We start from the raw sequence: 22,867 nt of genomic DNA, 5'->3' as shown, positions 1-22,867 counted from the left end.
TTGCCCTCGAGGCTGAGACTTAGCCTTTGGTGGGCTTAGATCCCCACACCCCCCTTTAGCTTATATAGGTTGGGTCGGGTCTCACAAATCAACCACGCCCACCCAATCAATTATTGTCTCTCTCTTGGCCCTCACAACAAAGTGGCCCTCACAAGAACAGTGTAAGCTACTCTCCCTATACAGTTAGCTAGCTATGAATGAAGTCTTTACTGTTCTACCGTGCCACGTAAAGTATCTTAGCTGTATCCTAGACAGTTGAGTTGGTCTATCCACACAGTTCAGAGATAGCTAGCTAGAGTATAAAGTCTATTGCTGTAACAATGATTCTACTGTACACTAGTCTAAATATCTATCTATCCCACAAGACCAAGACAGGCAAAGCCTGGCTGTTAACTCTTGCCTCTAAAGGTATCTATCTAGCTGAACATAGTATGTATTTAGTATTTTCAGCTTCGTTATATTAAATTATTATTGACCCATAATAAACATCGTTTTGTTGGTGTTAACTTTTTGCAGATTGCCAGTCTCCAGAAGATGTCAACAGACGAGGTGAATGGGTCGGGGGCGGTTGAAGGGGGAATCCCCGTCGATGACCTCAATGAGTCTGACGAGGGTCTGCTCGACAGTGACCAAGAGGAGGTCAAAGGTCAGGAAAAAGAAGAGGAGTTTCGTTATCCTGACGAGGGTGAACTAGACTATGACGAGCTCATGGAGAATGAGGTACATTTGGTAGAGTGTACACGTGGTCATGTGATCATGTGATCGTGACGTGACTGTGTGTGTGGGATATTGATACTGAAGGAGCCTCTTTGATGTTGTTGTCTTCTTATAAACGCTACTTTGGCTAATTGTGTAGCATGTGTGCGTGTTTTACTACATCTGTTGTGGTACAGGGTCCGGAGGAGGAGGTCAAAGTTCCTCTAGCGGAGGATATAGAAGAAGGAGAAGTGACCTCGGACGAGGAGGGGGAGATTAAAGGTAGGCAAGGAAATTTATTTGCTCCCTACGTATACATGCACGTGGTGATTACACATGTACCCCCCCCTTCATGCAGAGTCTGATGATGGTGGCAATGAAGCCACACCCACTGCTCCGCCCACTACCACAGACACGCATTCAGTACCAGAGTCCAATCAGGACACAAACACCACCACCACCACAGGTGAGAGAAACACTCAGTCTCTACTGTGTGTAATGTGTGTATGAATGGAATTTAATCACCCCCCAAACTTGAGGTTGTGGTAAGTCTCCCTAAGGCTAATTTTAGGCGTGTTTGAAATTCTATGCATGTATGCTGACCATGAATTGAAAATAGAATTGTGACTGTTGTGTACATACAGTGTACAGAGTATTTCACTTTGGTTGGCAGAAGTTAAAAGTTGAAGTGCAGTCAACCATGACCGCTAATTGCATTAGTAGGGAGAAACACACACTGTGTGGTCATGGTTGAGTGCACTTCAACTTTTAACTTGTGCCAACCAACCTGAAATCCTCTGTATATGTAGCTATATATACATTCCTTGATTGTGATTGATATCTCTCTGTTCCACAGGTAAAGGTCTGGACAAGGGTTCTCCAGTGATGGCCCCCTCTCAGTCCCCCCGGGGGAGAGACTCTAGTTCTGACGAGGGAAGTGGGCGTGGCAAGGGGAGGGAGAGGCACCGTAGCGGAGGAGAGGGCTCAGAGAAAGTACCGACATTGTGTAGACACTTTCTGGGAGGTGAGTGATACACTAGTGTGGTGACTCTGACACTGTATGAATTTGCTTGTACATGTACATATTAGCTTGTGCTTCTTATATAATTGTTATCTGAAGAGGCCTGTGTGTAGGAGGCTATAGTCCTAAGAGTTATGTGGCTGTGATAATTATTTGTGGAAGTTGCTAACTTCTGTGGGCCTAATTGTACACGTGTGAAACTGTGAGTCTTTATCACTTATCCCTGCCCATTCTTCCCCTCAGGCAAGTGTAACTGGGGTGGCAATTGTCGCTTCCTTCACGAGAATCCAGCAGCTCTGAACGATAGGCCAGACAGACTGGGGGGTATGGAGGATTTCCGTGGGGGACCCCCTGATGGGCCGTGGGGAATTCCCAGGGGATTTCCCCCTCCACACTTCATGCCAGGGCCGAGACCAATGGGTATGTATAATGTACATAGTATCGTTGCATGTTGAGCCTAAGTAGTATTGCACGGTGAAGGCATGAAAGCTGAGTAAATTTTAATATGCATGATTTGTAAATACAGCATCTTGCTATATATACTTATCAGGTCATCCTCGAGACCTTCCCCCACACATGGACCCGAGGGGTCATATGCCCCACCCCCCTCACGGCCGAGGGGGCTTTGGGATGCATCACCCCATGCACGTACCCTTTGGACCCATGCACTCTCGTGATATGGGCCGACCTTTTGACCCCATGAACCGTGGAGGTATGGAGAGAGGACGACCACCATACCCACCATTCCCTGGCAGGGACGGGGGCAGAGTGAGTGGAGCAATAGACTGAGCCTAGCTGCATTTGTAGAGTATTGGAGTCGGCTCCTTATATAGAGTTATGATGGTCCAATTTCAACAGCTTTGAAGGAGCTTTATCAGATAGTATGCTCAAATTTGGAACAGGCCATAATTTCCTATTTGTGGAAAAAGACCATGGGCTATAGCCACGGTATTTTGTCAAAACAGGCCGTTGGTTTTAAGACACCATTTTAACAAGCTCATTTTAAGCTTTCAGAAAATCGTAAAAATTGGACCAACAAAAACTATGCCTCCTTACACGTAGATATTTTCCCTGGTCGATAATCAGGATTTCTTGTACACACAGCTTGTTATAAATATCTGTGTTGTTCATTGCTGCTTGAATCATAATTCAGTTTATATACTCTCTGTAGTGTACCACTTATATAAAACACCTCCCTCTCCCCTCTTGTAGAAGAATGAGAAGATGGCTGAGGTGACGGAGGAAACTGATGGTTGGATGAGATTGAGGACAGTGACTCGTGATTGGAGCAGTGACGAGGAGGGTGGTGGGAGACCAGAGGGGGACCTCCGAGACAGGATCAGGGTAGGTGTCATCATATGACTTGTTGGCCTAATCACATGATCTCATCACATGACATTAGGTGCGGCGTGGCAGAGAGGGTGACTCAGACAGTGAGCGTGAGAGGAGACAGCGATCTCAGAGAGGGGGGGCAGATGATTGGACTGACCCCTGGGCTAGGGACGTCAAGAAGGGAAAGAAAAAACGAAGAAAGGTGAGTGTCTAAGGAAGCTATTTATAGTCCAAAAACTGGCATTATTATTTTGTTGAAATTGTACATTTGGAACCTTGACAAATCCTTTAATCTAGGTATGTAACAGTCTCTGTATAGCAGCTTCATTGTTTCATGCATACATGTACATTACCCTCTCTTGTTGAAATCACAAAGTTACATCTAGTCTACATGTATGTAGCATTAGCATTCTGTTTACCGGTATGTTTTCTCAACTGTACACAGTATGTGCATACTGATACTATGTTTTCACCCCACCCCGTCAGGCGAGCACGAGTGGACACAGCTCAGACAGTGATGAGGGGGAGGCTAGTCCCAGGAAGAGGTCTAAAGTGAGCAGCAGCAGACAAAAGAAGGAGGCAGAGGTCTCAGACTCTGACAGTGGAAACAAGAGCAGTAGAAAAAAGAAGAAGAAAGTGTGAGTGAAGTGTGTGTCTGGGTACTGTCCAAAGTTGAGAGCTAATCACCAGCCCTCCTGAAAGAGCTCCTTCTAAGCTTTTGTCCCCTTGTAACATTTCGAAAGCCTGGTGCTGTATTAATCACGTGCATGCACTAGCTAGTACTGTCCTGTACTGTAGGTGTACACTAGCATCATTAGTGGCTTTAAATTTATAGTACGTGAGGACCATTAATTTTGTCATTTGTTTTCCTTTAGTAAGAAGACCAAAAAACAGTCAGACTCTTCTGAAAGCATCTCTGAGAGTGAGGTAGAAAAGAAAAAGAAAAAGGATGGAAGTAAAAAGAAAAAGAAGAAGTACAAGGAAGGAGACAGCTCAGACGAGGAAACAAAGAGAAAGAGAAAGAAGATCAAACACTCTCATCACCTGAGTTCCTTATCTCCAGTGAGTGTGTGCTTGTATTATAGCGTTCAGCTTTCAGTAACTCTTTTTCTTCTCTCTTCAGCCTCCCCCTGTTCCGAGGGGGTATGGAATGAGGAATGATTTCTACCCCCCACCACACTACCCTCCACACATGCCCCCCCATCCGTACGACCTCCCACCTGTGATACGCCCACCACACGTCTCCCCTAAGAAGGACCAGTTTGGACGGGACATCAGCAAACGAATGGAGTACGAGGATTCACGTAGACACAGACGTGGTGGAGACCGCCATCCTCATCATGATGACCATGTCCCCATTCACCGTCAGCCCTGGGACCCTCGGAGATGGCCACACCCCTTTAACGAGGGACGAAGGAGCTCAGAAGATGCTAGTGGCAGTCCCACACCTCCGGCCAATCCAGAGAGTGGGTCCAGTGAGGAGGAGAAGAGCAGACGAAAGAAAAGCAAGGTGTGTGGGTGTGTGTGTGTGTGGGTGTGTGTGGGGGGGGGTGTGGGGGTGTGCGTGTGGGGGGGTGGGTGTTGGGTGTTGGGCATAATTATGGTGATTTGTCACTTGCCATCAAGTGAGCATTTAGCATCAACAGAGATATTGTGCCTTGCAACGTGTACCTGTATAACATCATACATTACAGTATTCTGTGATAACCCAAGGAACTCATAACACGTGTAGTTCTTGTATATGAAGTGTTTTCATCTATTGTCCCCTCTCCCTGCAGAAGAGCAAGTCAAGTGTTGGTGAGAAACCACCACTCTCACACAAAGAGAAGCTAATAAAGGAATTGGAGGCTATAAATAAAGTCATTGAGAAGAAGAAATCAAAGAAACGCTCACACTAGTTTAGGGTATTACAATTTTCTCTGGTGTATAAATTCTCAATTTCAGACATATCTCATGTCTCTATACATGTACAATAATGTAATTTATTGTTAATTATAAATTTTTTGCACTGCTGCTTTATCGATTTGGTAAAGATCATTTATTCCATTTGCAAAATGAGCTTATCAATCAGTTTAACATGACGATCTTTACCTAATCTGAATCTGAACGCAAATAACATTGTATGTTGTAGCAGCTGGCTATAAGCTCAAGCTAGCCACACAAGATGAGCAATAGGTTTAACGCCCGGACCTTTGGACTGATAGCAGTGTCGATCATCATATTCTCAAGCATATTCTTCACCATCAAAAGTGAGTGGAACCTCTACAGTACAGGGGATGACAAATACAATGTTGAGTTGAATTTGGTCTTTGTAAAACGTGTAATTACAGAATCTGAGCATAAGTAGTATTATAGATCTCTAGTCACGAATCAACAGTCTCGTTTCATATGTTTCTTCAAGGTGCAATGATACGTTTGTACATGTAGTCAATACGCAAAATTGTGCAATAATAATGTTTTAATCATTTCCCCCCTGCATAGATAGCAGAGGACCCCCTGCAGTGCTGGTGCCCATGAACACAGATGTTGGGCTCGAGAGACATCTCCCCAAGATACACATTAACCCAATACTGAATGTAGCCCCACCCCCTTTTGTCCCCAGCATCAAAGAAGAGCCCCCTAATAGAATTGTGGGGTCAGTCCCTGTAATTAACAAGCCGTTCGAAAGCGGTAGCCGTGACGACTCGGCTTTAGGTGAGTCGAATGTTGAAGGCAGTAACGATGATTTGGAGATCCCTGTACCGGACCATGTGGATAGCAAGGACTTGTCATTGCAGTTGCAGGAGCAAAAGGTGCCAGTTTGCCAGTGGTTACAGCCAAGTGTTAATTATGCAGTTAAGGCGTGTAGTATTTCTATACTGACCAAATAGCTTCCTCCACGTGTTGGTGCTCTTGTGTGTTGGTTGGTATGCTACTTATGTGTCTGTCACACCACATGTCAATCACCAACATGTGTATGTAAGTGTGTATTAGTTGATGGATTGTCTTGTGTATTGTGTGTTGCTAAGCTGACTGCGCTCTCTGTACACAGATGGTTGGCCGAGTGAACTATGACCTCTGGTGGAACGTAGTTGGCTACTATGTAGACGACCTGCGGATATACAAATACTTCCCTAATCATCCAGACGTGAGTTTACTTTACCAACATGTGTATGTAACTTTACTTGCATGTTTGGTTTCACTTTCATAGATGCATTTCAATGGGTTTTCTGTACCTAATATAATTCGTAGCCAAAAGTACATTAAATGTTATTTTCTTCATGCAGGAGAGGAAGACTCTTGAACAGCTCCATATTGATTTCCATGACGACTCCCCAGACTCTGCCACAGGACGATACAGTCACAAGGTGTATGGCTACTTCCTCCCTCCTAAACCAGGTGAGTGCACACTGGTCCATGGTGGTGGTGGTATTAATCACCTCTAGACAAAACAACCACCCTCATAGGTCTCTGTTGGCTATAAAAGAAGCAAATTTGTTAGATTTTGGATTTGAAAGTAGCCCCCCACTTCCTCCAAAATCTTGTGCACATGAGTACCTAGCTACTGACACACTACATGTAGTACCACTGTGTGTGAGATCAAACATTCTTTGTTCCACTGTGTGTGTGTTTGGAAAGGGGTAGTAAGCACAGGGCTAACTGGGTTGGATGGAACCTGTGACTGTGTGTATCTGGTGATGCAATGACTGTGTAATTATTCTTATTCTTCAGGTGTGTACCGGTTCAAGTTTATAATGGACAAGCTAACAGCTGCAGCAACGGTTGAGCTGTGGATTAGTCTCGGCCCCAGTCCACTGGACACACGGAAGTGCCTGTTGCTTGAGTATGATGACCTGGTGAGGCTGTGATAGTCAGTACACCTTGAGGCTATGTGAAGTCATGCCATTTCCTTTTGAGCATAGTGTCCTATACAGAGAGTTTTTGTTCATAATTATTTCGTTAGGTGAACTTGTTTAATGTACAGCGTACCTCTCATGCACACACATGAACAGACTAGACCAACAGAAAGGAAGGCAACAACTCTCAACAAGGAAGCTGAGTACAAGTGAGATACATACACACGCATTGTGTGGGGACACCACACACACACACCACACGCCCACACACACACACCAGGTTCACAGGGACTGTTCACTATTTCGAGTACTTCATGAAGGCGTACGAAGGAATGGCCATCGTTGACCTCTTGGTATGCTACATTACAGCTAGTACACTCTTTAGATAGTTGTACTGTGCGTGCATGTAAGCAGGATAAACTAACCTCTTGTCTTTCTTTGTTCCTCCTAGTGGAAACCTCCTGGCCACAAAGAGTTTGTTCCAATACCCAGTGCCAACATGGCGATGGCTGTACAAGGTGAGGAGCACACACTCTCCTTGAGCAGCTTGAAACCTGTCTCATTGTGTATAAGCAGGCCACCCTCTTTATTACAGCTGTGTTAATGGACCCAAAGTCTCCATAGCATGTATTTGGACCTGTGTTAGCAGCTAGGCCATCTCTTTATTACAGCCACTGTTAATTTTTCTGTCCAATGCTGACCATACGTGTTTGTGCACATGATCTCACCCACTGCAGTGACTAGCGAGGGTAAAGTGATGAAGGGAGAGGTTGCTAGGATACTACAAGACCCCCTGCAGAGCAGTCACCTACAGACCCACCACAGAGCTTACTACGTCGGAAATATCATCTACCCCAGTAAGTACATGTATAGCTACCAACTTTGAAAACCCCTACGTAGATTTAATTTGAATTTAGATTGCCTATTGCAGGCTAGCTAACATTGCATACATGTACATGTACCGTTTCGCAGAATGACTGTTAGAAAGGTTTTCGCGGATTTAATTTTCATTGAATAGCAGTTTTCTGCAGCATGCATGCAGGCGATATTAAATTCGTGGGTATAAATGTTCGTGGTACGTGCTTAATCAGCGAAAACCGCTAACATTTATATTCTCGAAATATACCCGCTATACGATATAATGTGAATGCATTTTTTACAGTAGAATGTAAGTTCACTACAAATTATAGAGACAGGTTGTCTTCTTCATACACACACACCCTCTCCCCTTCTCCCATAGTTTCTGACTTTGAGGTGCTACCGCAGTGTGAGTTCAGTGCACAGTATGCATACCCTCACCGGGTGAAGGCATACACAGGGGTCAGCCAGGTTCAAGGGTCAATGGTCTACCCGAAGGACGACACTTGGTTCAAGAACTGGCACGCTGACGACAAGGGCAACCCAGTCATTGAACAGGGGGTGAGGATTGTGAATAATGTAGTGAATTTGGAGGAGAACCTTTTAACTCTTATTTATACATTTAGATCCCATGTTTATGTTAGCAGGACTATGAGCTGTGTTCCCGCTAACTATAGACTGGAATACAGACGATGGTATAGTAATGTTGCTAGCTCTAGTTAGCCAATGAAAAGTGGGATCTAGAGATACCTCTAGCCTCGATGGAATGGAATGGGAAGTGCGGCCTCCCAGGCCGCACTTCCCACTTCACTTAAGGAAGTGGGCCTGGTATCGACTGCTTGCGCATGCGCTAATATCCCCCCGGTATCTGGGGACTTTGGATAACATCGTATATTCTCAGTAAAACTATGACATCACAACGAAGGGAAGTGGATTGAAGGAAGTAGATAGAAAGTTCGATTGAAGGTTTCTAGCCCATCGGATAGCATTCTCTGATAGCTACCCTTAGCCTGCTATGTTAACAAAAGACTCACAGCCTGCAACAGTGTGGATGACGATCGTCTGAAAGGAGTGAAAGCTGACAAGAGCCTATATATGGACAGGCCACGCCCATTTAACACTATCTTTAGTGAAAGTCTACTATACTGATTCTATCAGAAGAAAATAGCAGTACAACAAACCTACACAGATCTGTCTCTAGCTAGCTAGCTATATAGCTCTGTGTATGACTTTTAAGATATTTTCTCTGATGAATCCAGTATTATAGGAAATTTTACGGGAAAAAATATCCAATAATTTGGCGCATGCGCAAGCAGTCGATAGCAGGCCTTCTTTCCTATGAAGGCCGGTGAAGGAGGCTAGAGATACCTCATGCTCATGATACATAAACTACATCCCTAGTTGATTTACACGCAATAGCACGCTATACTCTTCTTCCCACACAGAAAGTGGATCAGGTGGTGCGACTATACAGGGAAGCCCTCAACAAGAGCGCACACAAGGGGCAGGTCTCACAGCTCGTCAACATGGAGGAGACAGTCAACAAGAAAGATGGCAGCAGGTTCCTACTAGAGCTGGTCATAGAGCTGAGTAATCGTCGGGAGCTCATCAACACCTCAGAATATGTGTACCTTCAAGCTGGCAGTGATAAATTGTGTCATACTTCTAATTTCCAGTGGCGAGGGGGCGTGAAGGTGTACCTCGTAGTGGCAGGTGGGTGGGGCTTGTTGCTAGGGACAATATTGCATGTGTGGAGACAGTGATGATGCTATTAATTTTTCTCGTTTTTTCAGTGAAGAATCTCAGCTACTGGATCAACCATCTCATGCAAAATATGGAAGAAGTAAGTTTTGCACAGTCATATTTATTGTAATTCGTCTGTTGATTGACATAATTAATACGTCCCACCCCACACACACACACACCACACACACCACACACACACACACACACACACACACACACACACACACACACATGCACACACACACACACACACACACACACACACACAGATCTTCGCTGCAACAAAAGATGACCAGTTCTACCTGATAGTGACGGACTACGGCAGCGAGGACGCCAACGTGGAGGACCTCATGTCCAAGAGCTCCTTTAAAAAGTGAGTCGTGGAATACAATTAGCCATCATACTCTTTAGTATCAATTTTAATACCTCCTCTAGTTGGCATGTGATCAGTTTGACGGGCAGTTTCTCCCGGAGTGGTGGACTGCAGGCTGCCATAGACTACGTTACAGTGAGTACATGCGTTGTTTTGTATGTTTACTGCTATGTGCTGTAATTATGTGACTGATTAGCATAGGATCAAAATTCCCAACAAATTTAAAAGTTACCTATTCTAAGGAATCAACTGCATGTATGTCTGCTACAAGTTCCCTCGCTACTGTTCCCCCTCCCCCAGGACCCTGATAGCATTGTGATGACCATTGACATGCACCTGACCCTACCTACTGGGTTCATCGAGGCCATCAGACGAGTAAGTTCCAACTGTGTCACTGGTAGACTACAATGTACAAGTTGTATGGTACGGTGGCCCTGAGCGCTACTAGTAGTTCACCTTAGCTACTTGATAGTTCACCTACCTTAGCTACTTGATAGTTGACCTATACCTTAGCTACTTGATAGTTCGCCTACCTTTAGTATGGGCTATATAAGCCTGGTAATTCTGACTGGCCCTGTTAAATTGAGTGCTATTGTGGATTTTACATAAATTACATTGTAGGCCTTTGAACTTAAGGATGTGTTTAAATCAATGATTTCTGTTCGCCCACACTCGCCACACACATCACACACACCCCACACACACATCACACTCCCCACACACAGCACACTATTCAGGGAAAGATGGGGTACACTCCGTACTTCTTCAGATTGAACAAGGGCTTCACGGAGATAAACTACAATGGATTCTGGGAGACGCTTACCTACGGCATGTTTGGCATGTTCAAGAGCGACTGGACTGTGTTCGGAGGGTTCAACCTCCGCAAGTACAAGGACAAGTGGGGCGGAGAGGACTGGGACATCCTGGACAGGTACGATTGAGAGGGGGCGTGTCCTGTAGTACACACCCTAAGGCTATAGAAATTGTCTCTGGAAGCTTCAATGTATTTGTAGAGCCTCCCTACTTCTGTTGACTTTGTACAGTGTCACTAATTTATCGGACATTTCACGTGTACTATCAATGATCTGTTCCAATTATACCCAGACAATTTCCATATTTTTTACTGTCTGATAATAACAAAAATCACATACACACGTGTACACTCTGAGCCTTGAAGTTAAGTTTCTATGGCAAATACTTATCGCTTGTACATACATAATTATGTATTATAATTATAATAATACTGTCTCAAATATGTACTGCCGTTACTGCACTGTATTAGTATCTCCTTGTTCACTGATGTTCCTCTCACCCCGTGCAGGTCACTGGCGAAGGGTTATGAAGTGTTTCGGGCCCGAGTCCCGGGCCTAGTGCACTACCATCACACCAAGGCAGGGATGTGGGGAGGCAAGGCACATGACTGATCTATAAGACTATTGCCGTTTTCAATCTCTCAGTTCACATAATTAATTGTACACTGTCATCATAATAAGTTTTTTTTGTATTATTACAGATCAAACATAATTATTGTACATGTATACTATATAATTATAGCATGGGGGAGGGGGTTATTATAGTGAAGGAGGGTTATAGCTAGTGAAGAGTACCTACTGCAGCTATATAGCGCTGTAGCCGGTTGAGTTATTATAGGAATACAAAATTAAAACAAGTATATGCAATTAAGAACAAACAGCACACACTTACACACACAGACGGTAATTGAATTGTTCCCTAGATACAGTTCTATTGAGGCGTCTTCGCAACATCTTGTTCCGACTGAACAATCCCTCCATTGACCCGCCATTAGCGTCTCTAATATAATTTGACTAGAATATAACTATTATGACTGTAATTATATATACAATGTAGGTATACATGCACTCACACGCAAGCACACACTTACACACACACAGACTGTTGTTCACTGGCTACAGTTCTATTGAGGCGTCTTCTCAACATCTTGTTTCGACTAAACAATCTGTCCATTGACCCGCCACTAGTGTCTCTAATCTGATTGGCCAGACCACTGCTCTCTTCGTCCACATAACTGATCACATGACCACAACGACCGGCCCTTGCCGTACGACCAGCTCTGTGTATAAACTCCGCCACGTTCCCGGGAAAATCATACTGTATCACAGCTGTAACATCTCGTAGGTCAAGTCCACGACAACCAAGATTACTGCACACCAACACATTCAACGCTCCAGTTTGAAATCTCTTCAGAGTGTCTTCAAGACTTGATACATCGCCGTCTTCTTGTTTGAACAAACGTCCGACTTTATCCGACCACCAATGGGGTGGGGTCAGGTTGTAGAGGTCAGGTAGAGGCCTTGCTAGAAACCGGTGAAGATGCTCGCCACTGAGCACAGAGTTACAGAAAATGAGTACTTTTGGTGGCGTTTGATTAGTGTCCAATCCACAGAGATCTTTTATCAGCTGTTGTCGCTTCGCTATGTTCAGTCTCTTGCTAGCAATCTTAGGACGCTCTCGATCACCAGTTACAGTCGCTTCAATAGTGACAAATCTCAGTTCAGCAGTTGGTAGTAGCTTGTGTGTGTTGTCGGTGGTAATATGCAAAGTGTTTTTAGGCAACCATCTTTTCAAGCGAGATTGAACCGTCTGTTTACCCCCTGAGGGGAGAGTAGCAGCTGTGAAAATAAAACGTGTCTGAAATATTTCCCTGGTAGAACAATCCGTTGGCTCAGATACTGTACTTGGAATTTCAGTTTTGTTTGTTTGGTCGTTATTTTTTCTGAGTGTGTCCATGATTGTTAAAGTTGATTCTTTTTCACTGCCAGTGAGTAGAGCATCGGCCTCGTCCACACATAGTAGTCGAACATGTCTCAGTACTCGTTGCAGGTCGTATTGTACGAGGGAAGTGGGTGTGGCTATCACGAGAGAGGTGGAGGGCATGAGGGTGAGCTTGGCGCTGTGATGGGATATGGAGGAACCCCAGAGAGGGTCAGCGAGGGACCTGTACAGGGACTGTATCTGTGGGGAAAGAGGACATAATGCAATAAATAATTATTATGTCTCGATTGTCTGGACAGTACAAAAACAAGGAATATTGATTATAGTGATCCACACAAATTACATTATGCAATCGTATCCATGGTATCAAAACAAAGCTAAAGCTCAGTGCAAATGCATATGCTACTGTATGATAAGAACAAAGTACATTACTGTATAGCAGCTAATAAACTGCTACCAACCTGATAACCTAGATGGGGTGTGGGTACCAGTATCAGCGATGAGGAGGAGGGAATAGCACCACCACTGCTCCACAGCTCAGAGAACAACCTCAGAATAGGGAGGAGGAAACCTGAGCATGTGTTATAATAAAAGTCATACCTGTGCAACTGTAATTAATGCAACGGACAGTGTATAATTAATTATTATACGAAGCTTACAGAATGTTTTCCCTGATCCAGTTTCTGCATTTATAACAGCTGCCTCCTGGCTGCCATCCAGCAACACATCTAGACACTGGACACACACACACACATAATACACTAGTAGAACCACCATAATAATTGCAGCACACATACCTTTCTCTGCAGATGATTAGGATCTGTGATGCCCTGTGCAGACAGTCTGTCCAGAACAGCCTCAGGGAGCTTCCCACTGTAGTCCCCTCTGAATGACCTGCCCTCCACTGACAGATACCTCACCAGTCGTCTTCCCCAAACACTGTAATGTGTCATCTTGACTTCTCGTTCACTTGCAAAAACGTACACGTGGGTACCACGGCTTTTGATTTTGACGATTATTACCACATATCATTGTTTTCCAGGGGCTCACTGCAGTTGCAAATATACATCAATTAATAACTAAATCATAGGGATCAACAAAAAAATATCTGTTCTCTTTCTATGTAACAATGTTCTTTCTACCATCTAAAGCTGTACTGCAGCCTAAGAGAGTTTCTTTCTTTAAGAGTTCTTCTGAGGAACCTTGATAGTGACGCACTTGATCTCAGTGTATTGCTGCAGGCCGTACTCTCCCAGCTCTCGACCATTACCCGATTGCTTGAACCCTCCAAACGGGTTGCATGCCTCGAGAATATCGTAGCAATTGACCCAGATGCTGCCAGCACGAATGCCTTGAGCAAGTGTAAGAGCATTGTCTAGATTCTGAGTGAAAATAGAGGCAGCCAGGCCATAGATGGTCTTGTTAGCGCGCTCAATCACTTCCTCTATGGTGCTAAACTTCATGATCTGCATCACAGGGCCAAATATCTCCTCTTGGGAAATTCTCATTTCGTCAGTCACACCAGTAAAGATGGTGGGGGCAATGAAATATCCCTTATCCCCCACGCGAGTACCACCGCACTCCAAGGTTGCTCCTTCCTTCTTTCCAACATCAATTAGACCCATGATCTTGTCAAACTGCTCTTGATCGACTTGAGGGCCTTGTTCGCAATCGTTATTTTCAGGATGCGACACTCGACGATTTTTAGCCCTGACAATGCTCTTAGCAACAAATTCGTCGTAGATTGACTCGTGAACAAAAGTACGAGATCCTGCACAGCAGCATTGGCCTTGGTTGAAAAAGAGGGCAAAATGGCTGGTCTCCACGGCGTGATCCAAATCAGCATCAGCCAGAACAATGTTGGGACTTTTTCCTCCAAGCTCCAGAGTCACACGCTTCAAGTTACTCGCTCCGGCAGCTTGCTTCACGATGCGACCAACTTCGGTAGATCCAGTAAAAGCCACTTTGTCAACTTTAGGGTGGGTAGTTAGAGCGCCACCAGCCGTGGGCCCATAACCGGGGACAACGTTGATAACACCTGGTGGAAATCCAGCCTCCTTCGAGAGAGCAGCAACATAGAGGGCAGTGAGTGGGGTCTGTTCAGCCACCTTCATGACGATCGTATTACCACAGCACAGGGCAGGTGCTAGTTTCCAGGCTTGCATCACAAGGGGGAAGTTCCAGGGGATGATCTGAGCACACACACCGACTGGCTCGTGGCGAGTGAATGTGAAGACATTTCCGTCAGTTGGAATGGTTTTTCCTTGGATCTTGTCGGACCATCCGGCATAATAGCGATAGCATTTAATAGCGAGGACGACGTCTGTGTTGTAGGCATCCTTAAAAGGTTTGCCGTTGTCGAGGGTTTCGAGTCGAGCGAGGTATTCGTGATCGCGTTCGATGAGATCAGCCAACTTGTTGAGTAGCACACCACGTTTTGATGCATCCATTGTACGCCAGGTACCGCCCAACTTGAAGGCCTCACAAGCAGCATCCACAGCTATGTCAATGTCAGCCTGCACCGGGGGAATTGATAAGAAAGAGTTAATTTTGTAATGTTACGAGGAAAATGTACAAGTACAATTAAGACAAAATAATGGTGTGACATGGCTACTATTCATTGGCTAATAGTGCACCAGTGAAGCATGAATTTATCATAACAGGTGTACAAACTGTCGGGTGTATTGGGTGTCATAATGACAGCTACATCCTCTTACAAGGCCAGGGCTCAACCGTTAACCACAGACAACACAGCAGCCACAATAACGGCTTTTAGAATGGAATTAGGCCACTCCAAGTGATACTCTGGTTTCTGGTCCACCGCCCGCATCAGATTTTATTCTTGGATTTCTATCTCATTATTGGATTTCTATCCCATTATTTCCACTACGCAAGCGCATAATGGTCCATGCGGTACAAAAATAGTGTGATAATGATATTCATTTGCAAAATAATGAGATTCATAAGGTGAAACTGATAATGACATAATGAGAAAAGCCGCCCGCCCGCATGCAATTAGAAAAACTTCAGGACCAGAAACCAGAGTGTCACTTGGAGTGGCCTTATACAACAGCACTCTAACACTACTAGCATGCAAGAACACCACACTGCACTACAATGCATTTAGACCACTAATTAGATTTATAGGTACTAAGTGAATGGGCAACTAGCTAATGAATGCTGAAGATCACAATCCCATGTATGCTCCTAATGTCCCACACACCTTGTCTCCCTCTTGTACATCACAGATCTTCTCTCCAGTGCTGGGGTTGATGGTTGGGAAGGTCTTGCCACTCACAGAGTTCACCCACTCGTTGTTGATAAAGATCTGAGTGTACTTCACTTCTGGAGGGCTGGCGAAACGAGCCTTCTTGTTAGCTGGTTCACTCATGGCTTGGCTGTTGGTAGAGGGCTGTAGGCACTAGGTTTTTAGTTACCGTAGCTCTGGATTTATAGTGGTGATAAATTAGCTGCAAGTTGTGAGGAAAGTGCACATGCGCAGAAACGGACATGTGCTATAATCAATCGTGACGTCATTGTTAGTGAAGAGAGGCAGGGGGATTTTCAGGGAATTCCCCTTAGATCATGACCTCGCTTTTACGCTTTCTATTAAGCTTAAAATAAAAAACTAGCTAGCTTTATAGCTAGCTAGCTAGCTCTGGATATCTTTGCTTTGTATCGAAGCTACTTGTGTGATCATGCCTCCGCCAGTGGCTTTTGCTGCCTGTGAAGAGCACGTATTCCGGAGGGACTTCACTGCTCAAAAATGGCTGCCTGTGGACGACCAAAACAAGCCATCCCGAGTCCAGTTTATGAAGAGAGACAACAGCTACTTCATGAGGCTCATTGCCAACGGAGAGGTGAATATTAGCAGCTAGCTACATTGCAAGTGACACATGTGTTAATTGAAGCTAGTGTTTGACCGAATATCAAGACAGCAGATTCACGTAAATGATATCTTTTGAGATTAATTTTGCCCCCCCCCCCCCCCCCACACACACATGCACACGCATACGTACAGAGGATTGACTATGCCTTGTCGAGGGAGAGTCGACTGCACTCATCTCCTGATGGGTCTGGGTTCCTACAGATCCCTCTGGCTGATGCTAAAGAGTTGTATGCTATCAAGTTCCGGGACACTGTCGATGGCGACGCCTTCTATGCTAAGATTGTCAACGAAATGGGTGAGTGTTAATTATTATACTGTCACCGTAAGCAATTTGTTTGTGTGGTCATTAATCGTTTGGTGTACTGATAGGTATTTCCCTCATGTCACATACAATGTACATTAATTAAAAGAACATGCAGTAAATATGCTGTATGTGTACTTAGTGTGGTGTGTGTGTTATAAGCACTGAATGTATTCCCCATCTCCTCAGACATGCCGTGGTCTTCTCCTAGGACTACGATTGGTCCCGACAAACTACCGAACCCTGCTGTCAACTTTGGACCGACAACACTACCTAGTAACGGCAACAGACGTATCGAGCCTACCATTATTAGACCACAGAATCAGCCGTCAATCAACGTAAGTACACTGCGTTACTCCCCTCATGGCAATATTCATTTCAATTCACTCTCCCCCTGTAGCCATCACCACTACAGCCTGGGGGGTTTCAGCAACTGCCCCAGTTCAACAACGCCCCCCTTCGTCCGGGTCCCCCAAAGAAAAATGCAGTGGACATGGTTGACCAACCCCCGCCAGTTGTAAGGAATCCAGTTGTCAGGAATCAAGCACCTCTACCACCTCGAGAGTACACTAATCAACCGATGGCCAACAGTTTCAGTGGTCACCCTCCTCAAGAGCTACTGGCGCAGAATCAGTGGGGGCGCAGTTATGGCCCCGGGCCCAACAACCCTGGCCCACAACCAGGGGGTATGAATCGTGGGAACTTCAACCCCCAATCACAACCGCAGCAGAACTATGGACAGCCTCAGTATCGCAATGCTCCACAGCAACAACATCAGCAAATGTCCTACAACGCCAGCACTATAGATCCGTATCACCGTGGGAATCAGCCGGGTGGTGGTGGTTACAATCAGGGTGGACAGATACCACAGGCTGGCGGACAGAGACCTCCCAAGATAAACCCACAAATCAGACGACCGAGGGAACCAGAGCCTGTGGAGGAGGCACAGCTAGGTGAGTGGGTGGTGTGAGCCGTGACCTAGTACCTAGGCTAATGGTCCATGCACTCTTGGTAATAGTTGTCATTCCAAAATGTGTGCATAAATTGCTATGTGTAAAATGATTATGCTAAATAGGCCTGTAGTGGGTGATGTGAGCTGTATAAGTGCTGGCCCGGGTATAAACTGTAGGTATGACTTGACTATAATAATGCTTGCTACATACGTGTAAGCAGTTACTTGGATACACAGGACTGTACATAGTAGCACATAAGTGCTGTACATGTATGAACGTCCCCTATTGTACCTCCTCCCTGTGTTGCAGGCACTCTAGCTGTGTCACTGATGAACGCCATCAACCAAGGCAACGAGGGCCAAGCACAGCGCCTACTGGCCAGTGCCCTCCAGGTCAAAGCCAACCTCAGAATAGAGTGTGAGAAGGGGACCAAACAGGAACCGGAACCGGAGTTCATGTGAGTCTGTTCTGTGTACTTTAGAACCGGAATTGACAACTCTTGAAACTCAAGACAATAAAAACACACATTAGGATCATATACATGTACATGTAATGGTAGGGAAGCAGTTGGATGATTAATTGTCTTGTGTATTAATTATCATGTGATTGTCATGTGTGCAGGTTGGAGGTGGTGGTGGAGTTCCAACAACCTCAGAAGAAGCCTCTCTGTGTCTTCCTTGATAAAATATGTGAGAGTTTCACCATCTTTGACCTACAGACTATGGTGAGAATATGAATATGCTGCCATCATCCTGATAGAGTACCAGATGTGAATAGTCGCAGCATAGTTAGCCTATGGCTATTCCCCTAAAAATACACATAATTATGTCCCTAGTGGTTTACTGCGTACAGTTGTATGCCTGCAACATAATTTATTATAATATCTATTATACATGTAAATGTAACTGTCAAACTACCACTGACTGCAAATGATTATTCTTTTTTTTCAGGTGGAGCAAAAATTCCACATTCCCCGTTCTTCTCAGAACTGGATTATAGGCTCCAAGCTGATCAAGAGTGATGACCGTCAGCCATTGAGCAGCTATGGCCTCAAGTGTGTCAAAGGCAGTGACTCACAGCAGATCATCTACCTCTACGTCATGCACACTAAGAAAGCTAACGTTGCCAAGGAAGATTTGGAGGCCATACAAACTCGCCAACGGGCTCAACAAAACAAGCAGCAGTCCGGAGTACAGGCTCCACTGCCACCAGCTATCCAAGCTCCTAATAATCGCCAGGGACAACAAGCCGATTACTCTCAGGGACAACAAGCTAATTACCCTCAGGGGCAGCAGCCTAATTACCCTCAGGGGCAACGAGTTAATTACTCTCAGGGGCAGCAGCCTAATTACCCTCAGGGGCAACGAGTTAATTACTCCCAAGGTGGGCAGCATATGATGGGACCTATGCACGGACAAATGGGACAAATGGTAGGAGATCCTAATCAGTCTGGTTTCCCACAAGCTCCGTCCCATGACCGTGGATACCAAGGGCAGGGGAATTTCCCTCAAGATAATATGGGACCTCCACAGCAGTTCGGTGGTAAGTGTTTTTACTAGATCTCAGTTCAGAGCTCACCAAAATTGTTTATTTTGCAGGTGATCCAACTTACGACAAGATCGGTAATCGTGGCTACAATCCCGGCTTTACTGATAGTGGGCTCCCCAAGTTTCGAGCACAGCAAGACCCCCTACCTGTTCAATACCCCCCGCAGTTTGATGAGCCCGTGTACGAACAACTCAACCAGGGGGTGTCAGGCCTCCAGAACCCTCCCGTTCAGGGGGCCCGTAAACCTCCCCCTCCAGGGGCAGTGAGTGTCCTGCCTCATGTAGATGTGCTATCAAGGGGGCCAGACCAGCCTAACCCCCAGGCTGTGCTGGGGGTCCCCTCACAGTTGAATTTGGCCCCCCCTATTATTAAAGAGAAACCGGGCTGGAAGTGCTCAGTCTGTACCTACCATAACAAACCACGACGACCCGGCTGTGAGATGTGCACTGCACCTCGACCAGAGGACTATGATGTCCCTGACGACACTCCATTGGATACGCTACAGCTGGACGAGCAGAAGAATGATGAGCTCTTTCAAGAGGTGAGTGTACGTACACTTGTTGTTCATTAAAAAAAACGAAAACCCATTAAAAAAATGTCTTGTAGCTTACTGTTTTCTGCACTGTGGACAGCGTTTTCAGTGATGTCATGTTGTGTATATGCATACGGTCTAAAAGTGTTCTAAAATTATACATTACGTAAGTCAATCAAGTGCATTACCATATTAGGAAGTTTTTGGTTTTTAGGAGCATCAGTACCTTGTAGATTGTTGATTCAGAGACTGGTGTGGCCCATGGATACAGTAACTATACTGACAGCTGTCCCCCCCCGCTCCTCCCACCCCCTGCAGACGTACGTCGGTAACCCTGAAATTATGCCCCCCCAATGAATGCACATGCCAGAGGGATGGGAGGAGCTGGAAGAACTGAACATTATGATTTTTAATGCCAAAAAATTGTTTGTCCTGTATGTATAAAATTATCTTCTGCTTTGAATGTACACTGATTCTAAAGTTTGTCGTGAATAATGTTTTATCAGTGCTCTAAGAATCAGCCTTGTATTTGTGTACACGTACTCTATAGAGCTGTGTCAGCCTTTAGACCATAGCTACTGTACATGTACTCTATAGAGCTGTGTCAGCCTTTAGACCATAGCTACTGTACACGTACTCTATAGAGCTGTGTCAGCCTTTAGACCATAGCTACTGTACACGTACTCTATAGAGCTGTGTCAGCCTTTAGACCATAGCTACTGTACACGTACTCTATAGAGCTGTGTCAGCCTTTAGACCATAGCTACTGTACATGTACACAACACCGCCCTCAGTATGAGAAGCTAGAGGGAGAGCGTAAGAAGGACGAAGCCATCAGGAACTATCAAGCCCTCATCCAGGCGGAGGACGCAGATGTCGTGACCAACAAAGAGGAGTTTGAATGCATGATCTGTTACGTTCCCACAGAGCCGGGAGAGGGGGTGATCCTCAGGGAGTGTCTGCACGAGTTCTGCAAGTAAGAGTGTTACTATAACGATGTATATGTGTATACCAGCCTTAAATGAAACTTCTTTGAACAACCATACCATTGACCGATGATGTCAACTTTTCTGAAAGAGACCTTTCAAATAATTATATTCAACATTATTTTTGTCAGGTCCATAATTATTTTCGGCCTTGGACCATGGTATAGTTTTTCCTCTCAAATATGAACTTCAATGAAAAATATTTTTCTAAGCTTTCGGAAAATCGTTGAAATTGGATCCGTAAAACTATTATGCATGGCTATAGACTTTTACAATTTTGGTGGCCATTTTTAACGGCCCATAACTTTAGTTTGGAGCATCCAATTTCTAAAATAAATGCTGCGTTCAGTAGCTCTATAAGAGGTTTAACAAAAGGATTTCTTTCACACCCAATAATTGTTGGCAACAAGAGATATCTAAACTAGCGTTATGATGTCCAAACTCTAAATAATTGATGTCTTACTGTTTGATTACAGGGGCTGTCTCCATGACACCATAATAAATACTGGGACAGCTGTCGTGGGGTGTCCATTTGACGACGGGAACTACCAGTGTCACACTGCCGTCTCAGAAAGAGAGATGAGAACCGTACGTGATCGTTCTTGTAATAGTTATTACTCTATGCCCTAGTCTTCCAGTGCTCATGCAGACACTATTATTGTATTCTTAAGAGAGATCACGTCTCCAATGGGGTGGGATACTGTCCTTATATACGTTCCCTACATGATCCTAGAATTAAACTTACTCTTTTGAGTCCCTAAAGTAGTAGTTCACTAACAGACACCATAATTATGTATCTTGTAGAATGAGTAGAACAGGAACCTGCACTTTTACGGACAATTATCACATTCCCATTTTTCAATCTGCAGGTTCTGAGTGACGAGGAATTAGAGGCGGTGCAAAGGCGTGGTCTACGTGAGGCAGAGAACGCCTCCCCCAACAGCTTCCATTGTAAGACTCCCGATTGTACAGCTTTCTGTTTCTATGAGGACGATGTAAACGAGTTCCAGTGTCCGGTGTGCAACAAGCGTAACTGTCTCCTGTGTAAGGCTATTCACGAGGGCATGGATTGTAAGGAGTATCAGGACGATCTCAAGAGGAGGGCGGCCAATGATGAGGCTGCCATGGCAACGCAGATGATGCTCGAGGTACAGTACACGTGTATGTACCATACCCTATTTGATAGCAGGTTTAGGTATGATTAAGTATTTATAACCATTTTTAGTTTGGCTAGTTTTAAAACCCTGGTGCAGGTGAGGTAGCTAGGTGATTGACCGAGTATTGGAACTAGTAGCAGGTCCTTGCAAAGCTTCATTTAATACCCTCTTCAACTTCAAGCTGTTGTTAATGTTATTCTATACTCTGTGTCTTGTGCACAGGGTCTGGTGAAGAACGGTGAAGCTATGAACTGCCCTCAGTGTAAGATCATCGTCCAGAAGAAGGACGGATGTGATTGGATCCGCTGCTCCATGTGTCGTACTGAAATATGCTGGGCCACCAAGGGACGGCGATGGGGACCAGCTGTACGTATCGTTACTAGGCAATCTGGCTGTGTCCCTAGTTGTACATAAACAAGCCGTAATCAGGGGAAATTCCCTAGTACATTACACAACATGATTATGTAACAGCCTCTACATCATAACAAACAAACCCACTACAAGGGGAAAGCACCGTGTACACATGTACAACAAGCAATCTACCAGCCACCAACAATAATTACTCACACGTTTCTATAGTATTTGAAGCTATCATAATTGCTTATGATGTGTTCTTGTGTTGTGCAGGGCACCGGGGACAAGTCTGGTGGGTGTCAGTGCCGTGTGGGGGGTAAGAAGTGCACTCCGACCTGTAGGAACTGTCACTGAAGAGACTGTGGGACTGTGTTAGAACTGTACTGTCTGTGTGACATTGTTGTGTTAGTAGTGTTTTGTTTAGTTGTCTTGGTGTTATGATTTTTGTTCAATTTTTTTGTGTTCATTTGTTGAATGTAGATTGCTGACTTAATTAATGATATTTGCTTGAGTGCATGTACAGTCATGCAT

General features: G+C 44.9%; 5 protein-coding genes across 7 annotated transcripts; 3 read left to right on the top strand and 2 right to left on the bottom strand.

Annotated features, from left to right (window-relative positions):
- The first annotated feature begins 41 nt into the window (after nt 1-41).
- LOC135340840 (zinc finger CCCH domain-containing protein 18-like) lies at nt 42-5,086 on the top strand. Of its 3 annotated transcripts, none has more exons than XM_064537250.1 (14): nt 83-161; nt 366-408; nt 517-720; nt 894-978; nt 1,055-1,162; nt 1,553-1,720; nt 1,961-2,137; nt 2,268-2,485; nt 2,930-3,061; nt 3,120-3,251; nt 3,536-3,687; nt 3,925-4,111; nt 4,173-4,559; nt 4,828-5,086. In XM_064537250.1, exons 3-14 carry the CDS (start codon nt 535-537, stop codon nt 4,945-4,947), a joined length of 2,052 nt encoding a protein of 683 aa, XP_064393320.1. In that variant the 5' UTR covers nt 83-161; nt 366-408; nt 517-534; the 3' UTR covers nt 4,948-5,086. The 3 variants fall into 3 exon arrangements, with proteins under 3 accessions (XP_064393318.1, XP_064393320.1, XP_064393319.1); XM_064537249.1 differs by having other exon boundaries at nt 341-408; XM_064537248.1 differs by lacking the exon at nt 366-408 and having other exon boundaries at nt 42-161.
- A 38-nt stretch (nt 5,087-5,124) lies between these two features.
- LOC135340839 (uncharacterized) lies at nt 5,125-11,400 on the top strand. The gene is made up of 17 exons (XM_064537247.1): nt 5,125-5,298; nt 5,531-5,841; nt 6,081-6,176; nt 6,316-6,427; nt 6,761-6,885; nt 7,042-7,094; nt 7,166-7,238; nt 7,337-7,403; nt 7,623-7,742; nt 8,126-8,304; nt 9,189-9,456; nt 9,537-9,586; nt 9,759-9,862; nt 9,925-9,997; nt 10,163-10,237; nt 10,588-10,793; nt 11,184-11,400. Exons 1-17 carry the CDS (start codon nt 5,214-5,216, stop codon nt 11,284-11,286), a joined length of 2,100 nt encoding a protein of 699 aa, XP_064393317.1. The 5' UTR covers nt 5,125-5,213; the 3' UTR covers nt 11,287-11,400.
- Nucleotides 11,401-11,694: 294 nt separating this feature from the next.
- Nucleotides 11,695-13,623, bottom strand: LOC135340845 (uncharacterized). Its single transcript, XM_064537254.1, has 4 exons — nt 13,414-13,623; nt 13,276-13,351; nt 13,078-13,187; nt 11,695-12,856 (listed from the first exon to the last, which is right to left on the bottom strand). The coding sequence occupies exons 1-4, from the start codon at nt 13,567-13,569 to the stop codon at nt 11,762-11,764; spliced, it is 1,437 nt and encodes a 478-aa protein (XP_064393324.1). The 5' UTR covers nt 13,570-13,623; the 3' UTR covers nt 11,695-11,761.
- Nucleotides 13,624-13,666: 43 nt separating this feature from the next.
- On the bottom strand, nt 13,667-16,131 carry LOC135340843 (aldehyde dehydrogenase, mitochondrial-like). The gene is made up of 2 exons (XM_064537253.1): nt 15,840-16,131; nt 13,667-15,132 (listed from the first exon to the last, which is right to left on the bottom strand). Exons 1-2 carry the CDS (start codon nt 16,005-16,007, stop codon nt 13,798-13,800), a joined length of 1,503 nt encoding a protein of 500 aa, XP_064393323.1. The 5' UTR covers nt 16,008-16,131; the 3' UTR covers nt 13,667-13,797.
- A 61-nt stretch (nt 16,132-16,192) lies between these two features.
- LOC135340826 (uncharacterized) lies at nt 16,193-22,829 on the top strand. The gene is made up of 13 exons (XM_064537231.1): nt 16,193-16,476; nt 16,638-16,800; nt 16,996-17,144; nt 17,207-17,759; nt 18,069-18,216; nt 18,381-18,483; nt 18,710-19,301; nt 19,358-19,848; nt 20,634-20,815; nt 21,302-21,413; nt 21,695-21,973; nt 22,205-22,348; nt 22,610-22,829. Exons 1-13 carry the CDS (start codon nt 16,315-16,317, stop codon nt 22,688-22,690), a joined length of 3,159 nt encoding a protein of 1,052 aa, XP_064393301.1. The 5' UTR covers nt 16,193-16,314; the 3' UTR covers nt 22,691-22,829.
- The last annotated feature ends 38 nt before the right edge of the window (nt 22,830-22,867 follow it).

This window comes from Halichondria panicea, chromosome 9, assembly GCF_963675165.1.
Source record: "Halichondria panicea chromosome 9, odHalPani1.1, whole genome shotgun sequence".
NCBI lineage: Eukaryota > Metazoa > Porifera > Demospongiae > Suberitida > Halichondriidae > Halichondria > Halichondria panicea.
Note: the sequence above shows the minus strand (reverse complement) of the source record. Positions and strands in the feature narration are given on the sequence as shown.

What these genes read in the sequence shown, in the direction of transcription:
- LOC135340826 (XM_064537231.1), top strand. Translation starts at nt 16,315, where the DNA reads ATGCCTCCGCCAGTGGCTTTTGCTGCCTGTGAAGAGCACGTATTCCGG. An exon ending in GGCTCATTGCCAACGGAGAG is followed by an intron (nt 16,477 to 16,637) that starts GTGAATATTAGC and finishes GCATACGTACAG; the next exon opens with AGGATTGACTATGCCTTGTC. An exon ending in TAAGATTGTCAACGAAATGG is followed by an intron (nt 16,801 to 16,995) that starts GTGAGTGTTAAT and finishes CCATCTCCTCAG; the next exon opens with ACATGCCGTGGTCTTCTCCT.
- LOC135340845 (XM_064537254.1), bottom strand. Translation starts at nt 13,569, where the DNA reads ATGACACATTACAGTGTTTGGGGAAGACGACTGGTGAGGTATCTGTCA. An exon ending in CTAATCATCTGCAGAGAAAG is followed by an intron (nt 13,352 to 13,413) that starts GTATGTGTGCTG and finishes GTGTGTGTCCAG; the next exon opens with TGTCTAGATGTGTTGCTGGA. An exon ending in TGGATCAGGGAAAACATTCT is followed by an intron (nt 13,188 to 13,275) that starts GTAAGCTTCGTA and finishes ACACATGCTCAG; the next exon opens with GTTTCCTCCTCCCTATTCTG.
- LOC135340839 (XM_064537247.1), top strand. Translation starts at nt 5,214, where the DNA reads ATGAGCAATAGGTTTAACGCCCGGACCTTTGGACTGATAGCAGTGTCG. An exon ending in TCATGCAAAATATGGAAGAA is followed by an intron (nt 9,587 to 9,758) that starts GTAAGTTTTGCA and finishes ACACACACACAG; the next exon opens with ATCTTCGCTGCAACAAAAGA. An exon ending in TCCAAGAGCTCCTTTAAAAA is followed by an intron (nt 9,863 to 9,924) that starts GTGAGTCGTGGA and finishes TACCTCCTCTAG; the next exon opens with TTGGCATGTGATCAGTTTGA.
- LOC135340840 (XM_064537248.1), top strand. Translation starts at nt 535, where the DNA reads ATGTCAACAGACGAGGTGAATGGGTCGGGGGCGGTTGAAGGGGGAATC. An exon ending in ACCTCCGAGACAGGATCAGG is followed by an intron (nt 3,062 to 3,119) that starts GTAGGTGTCATC and finishes ACATGACATTAG; the next exon opens with GTGCGGCGTGGCAGAGAGGG. An exon ending in ACCTGAGTTCCTTATCTCCA is followed by an intron (nt 4,112 to 4,172) that starts GTGAGTGTGTGC and finishes TTCTCTCTTCAG; the next exon opens with CCTCCCCCTGTTCCGAGGGG.
- LOC135340843 (XM_064537253.1), bottom strand. Translation starts at nt 16,007, where the DNA reads ATGAGTGAACCAGCTAACAAGAAGGCTCGTTTCGCCAGCCCTCCAGAA. An exon ending in ATGTACAAGAGGGAGACAAG is followed by an intron (nt 15,133 to 15,839) that starts GTGTGTGGGACA and finishes CCCCCGGTGCAG; the next exon opens with GCTGACATTGACATAGCTGT.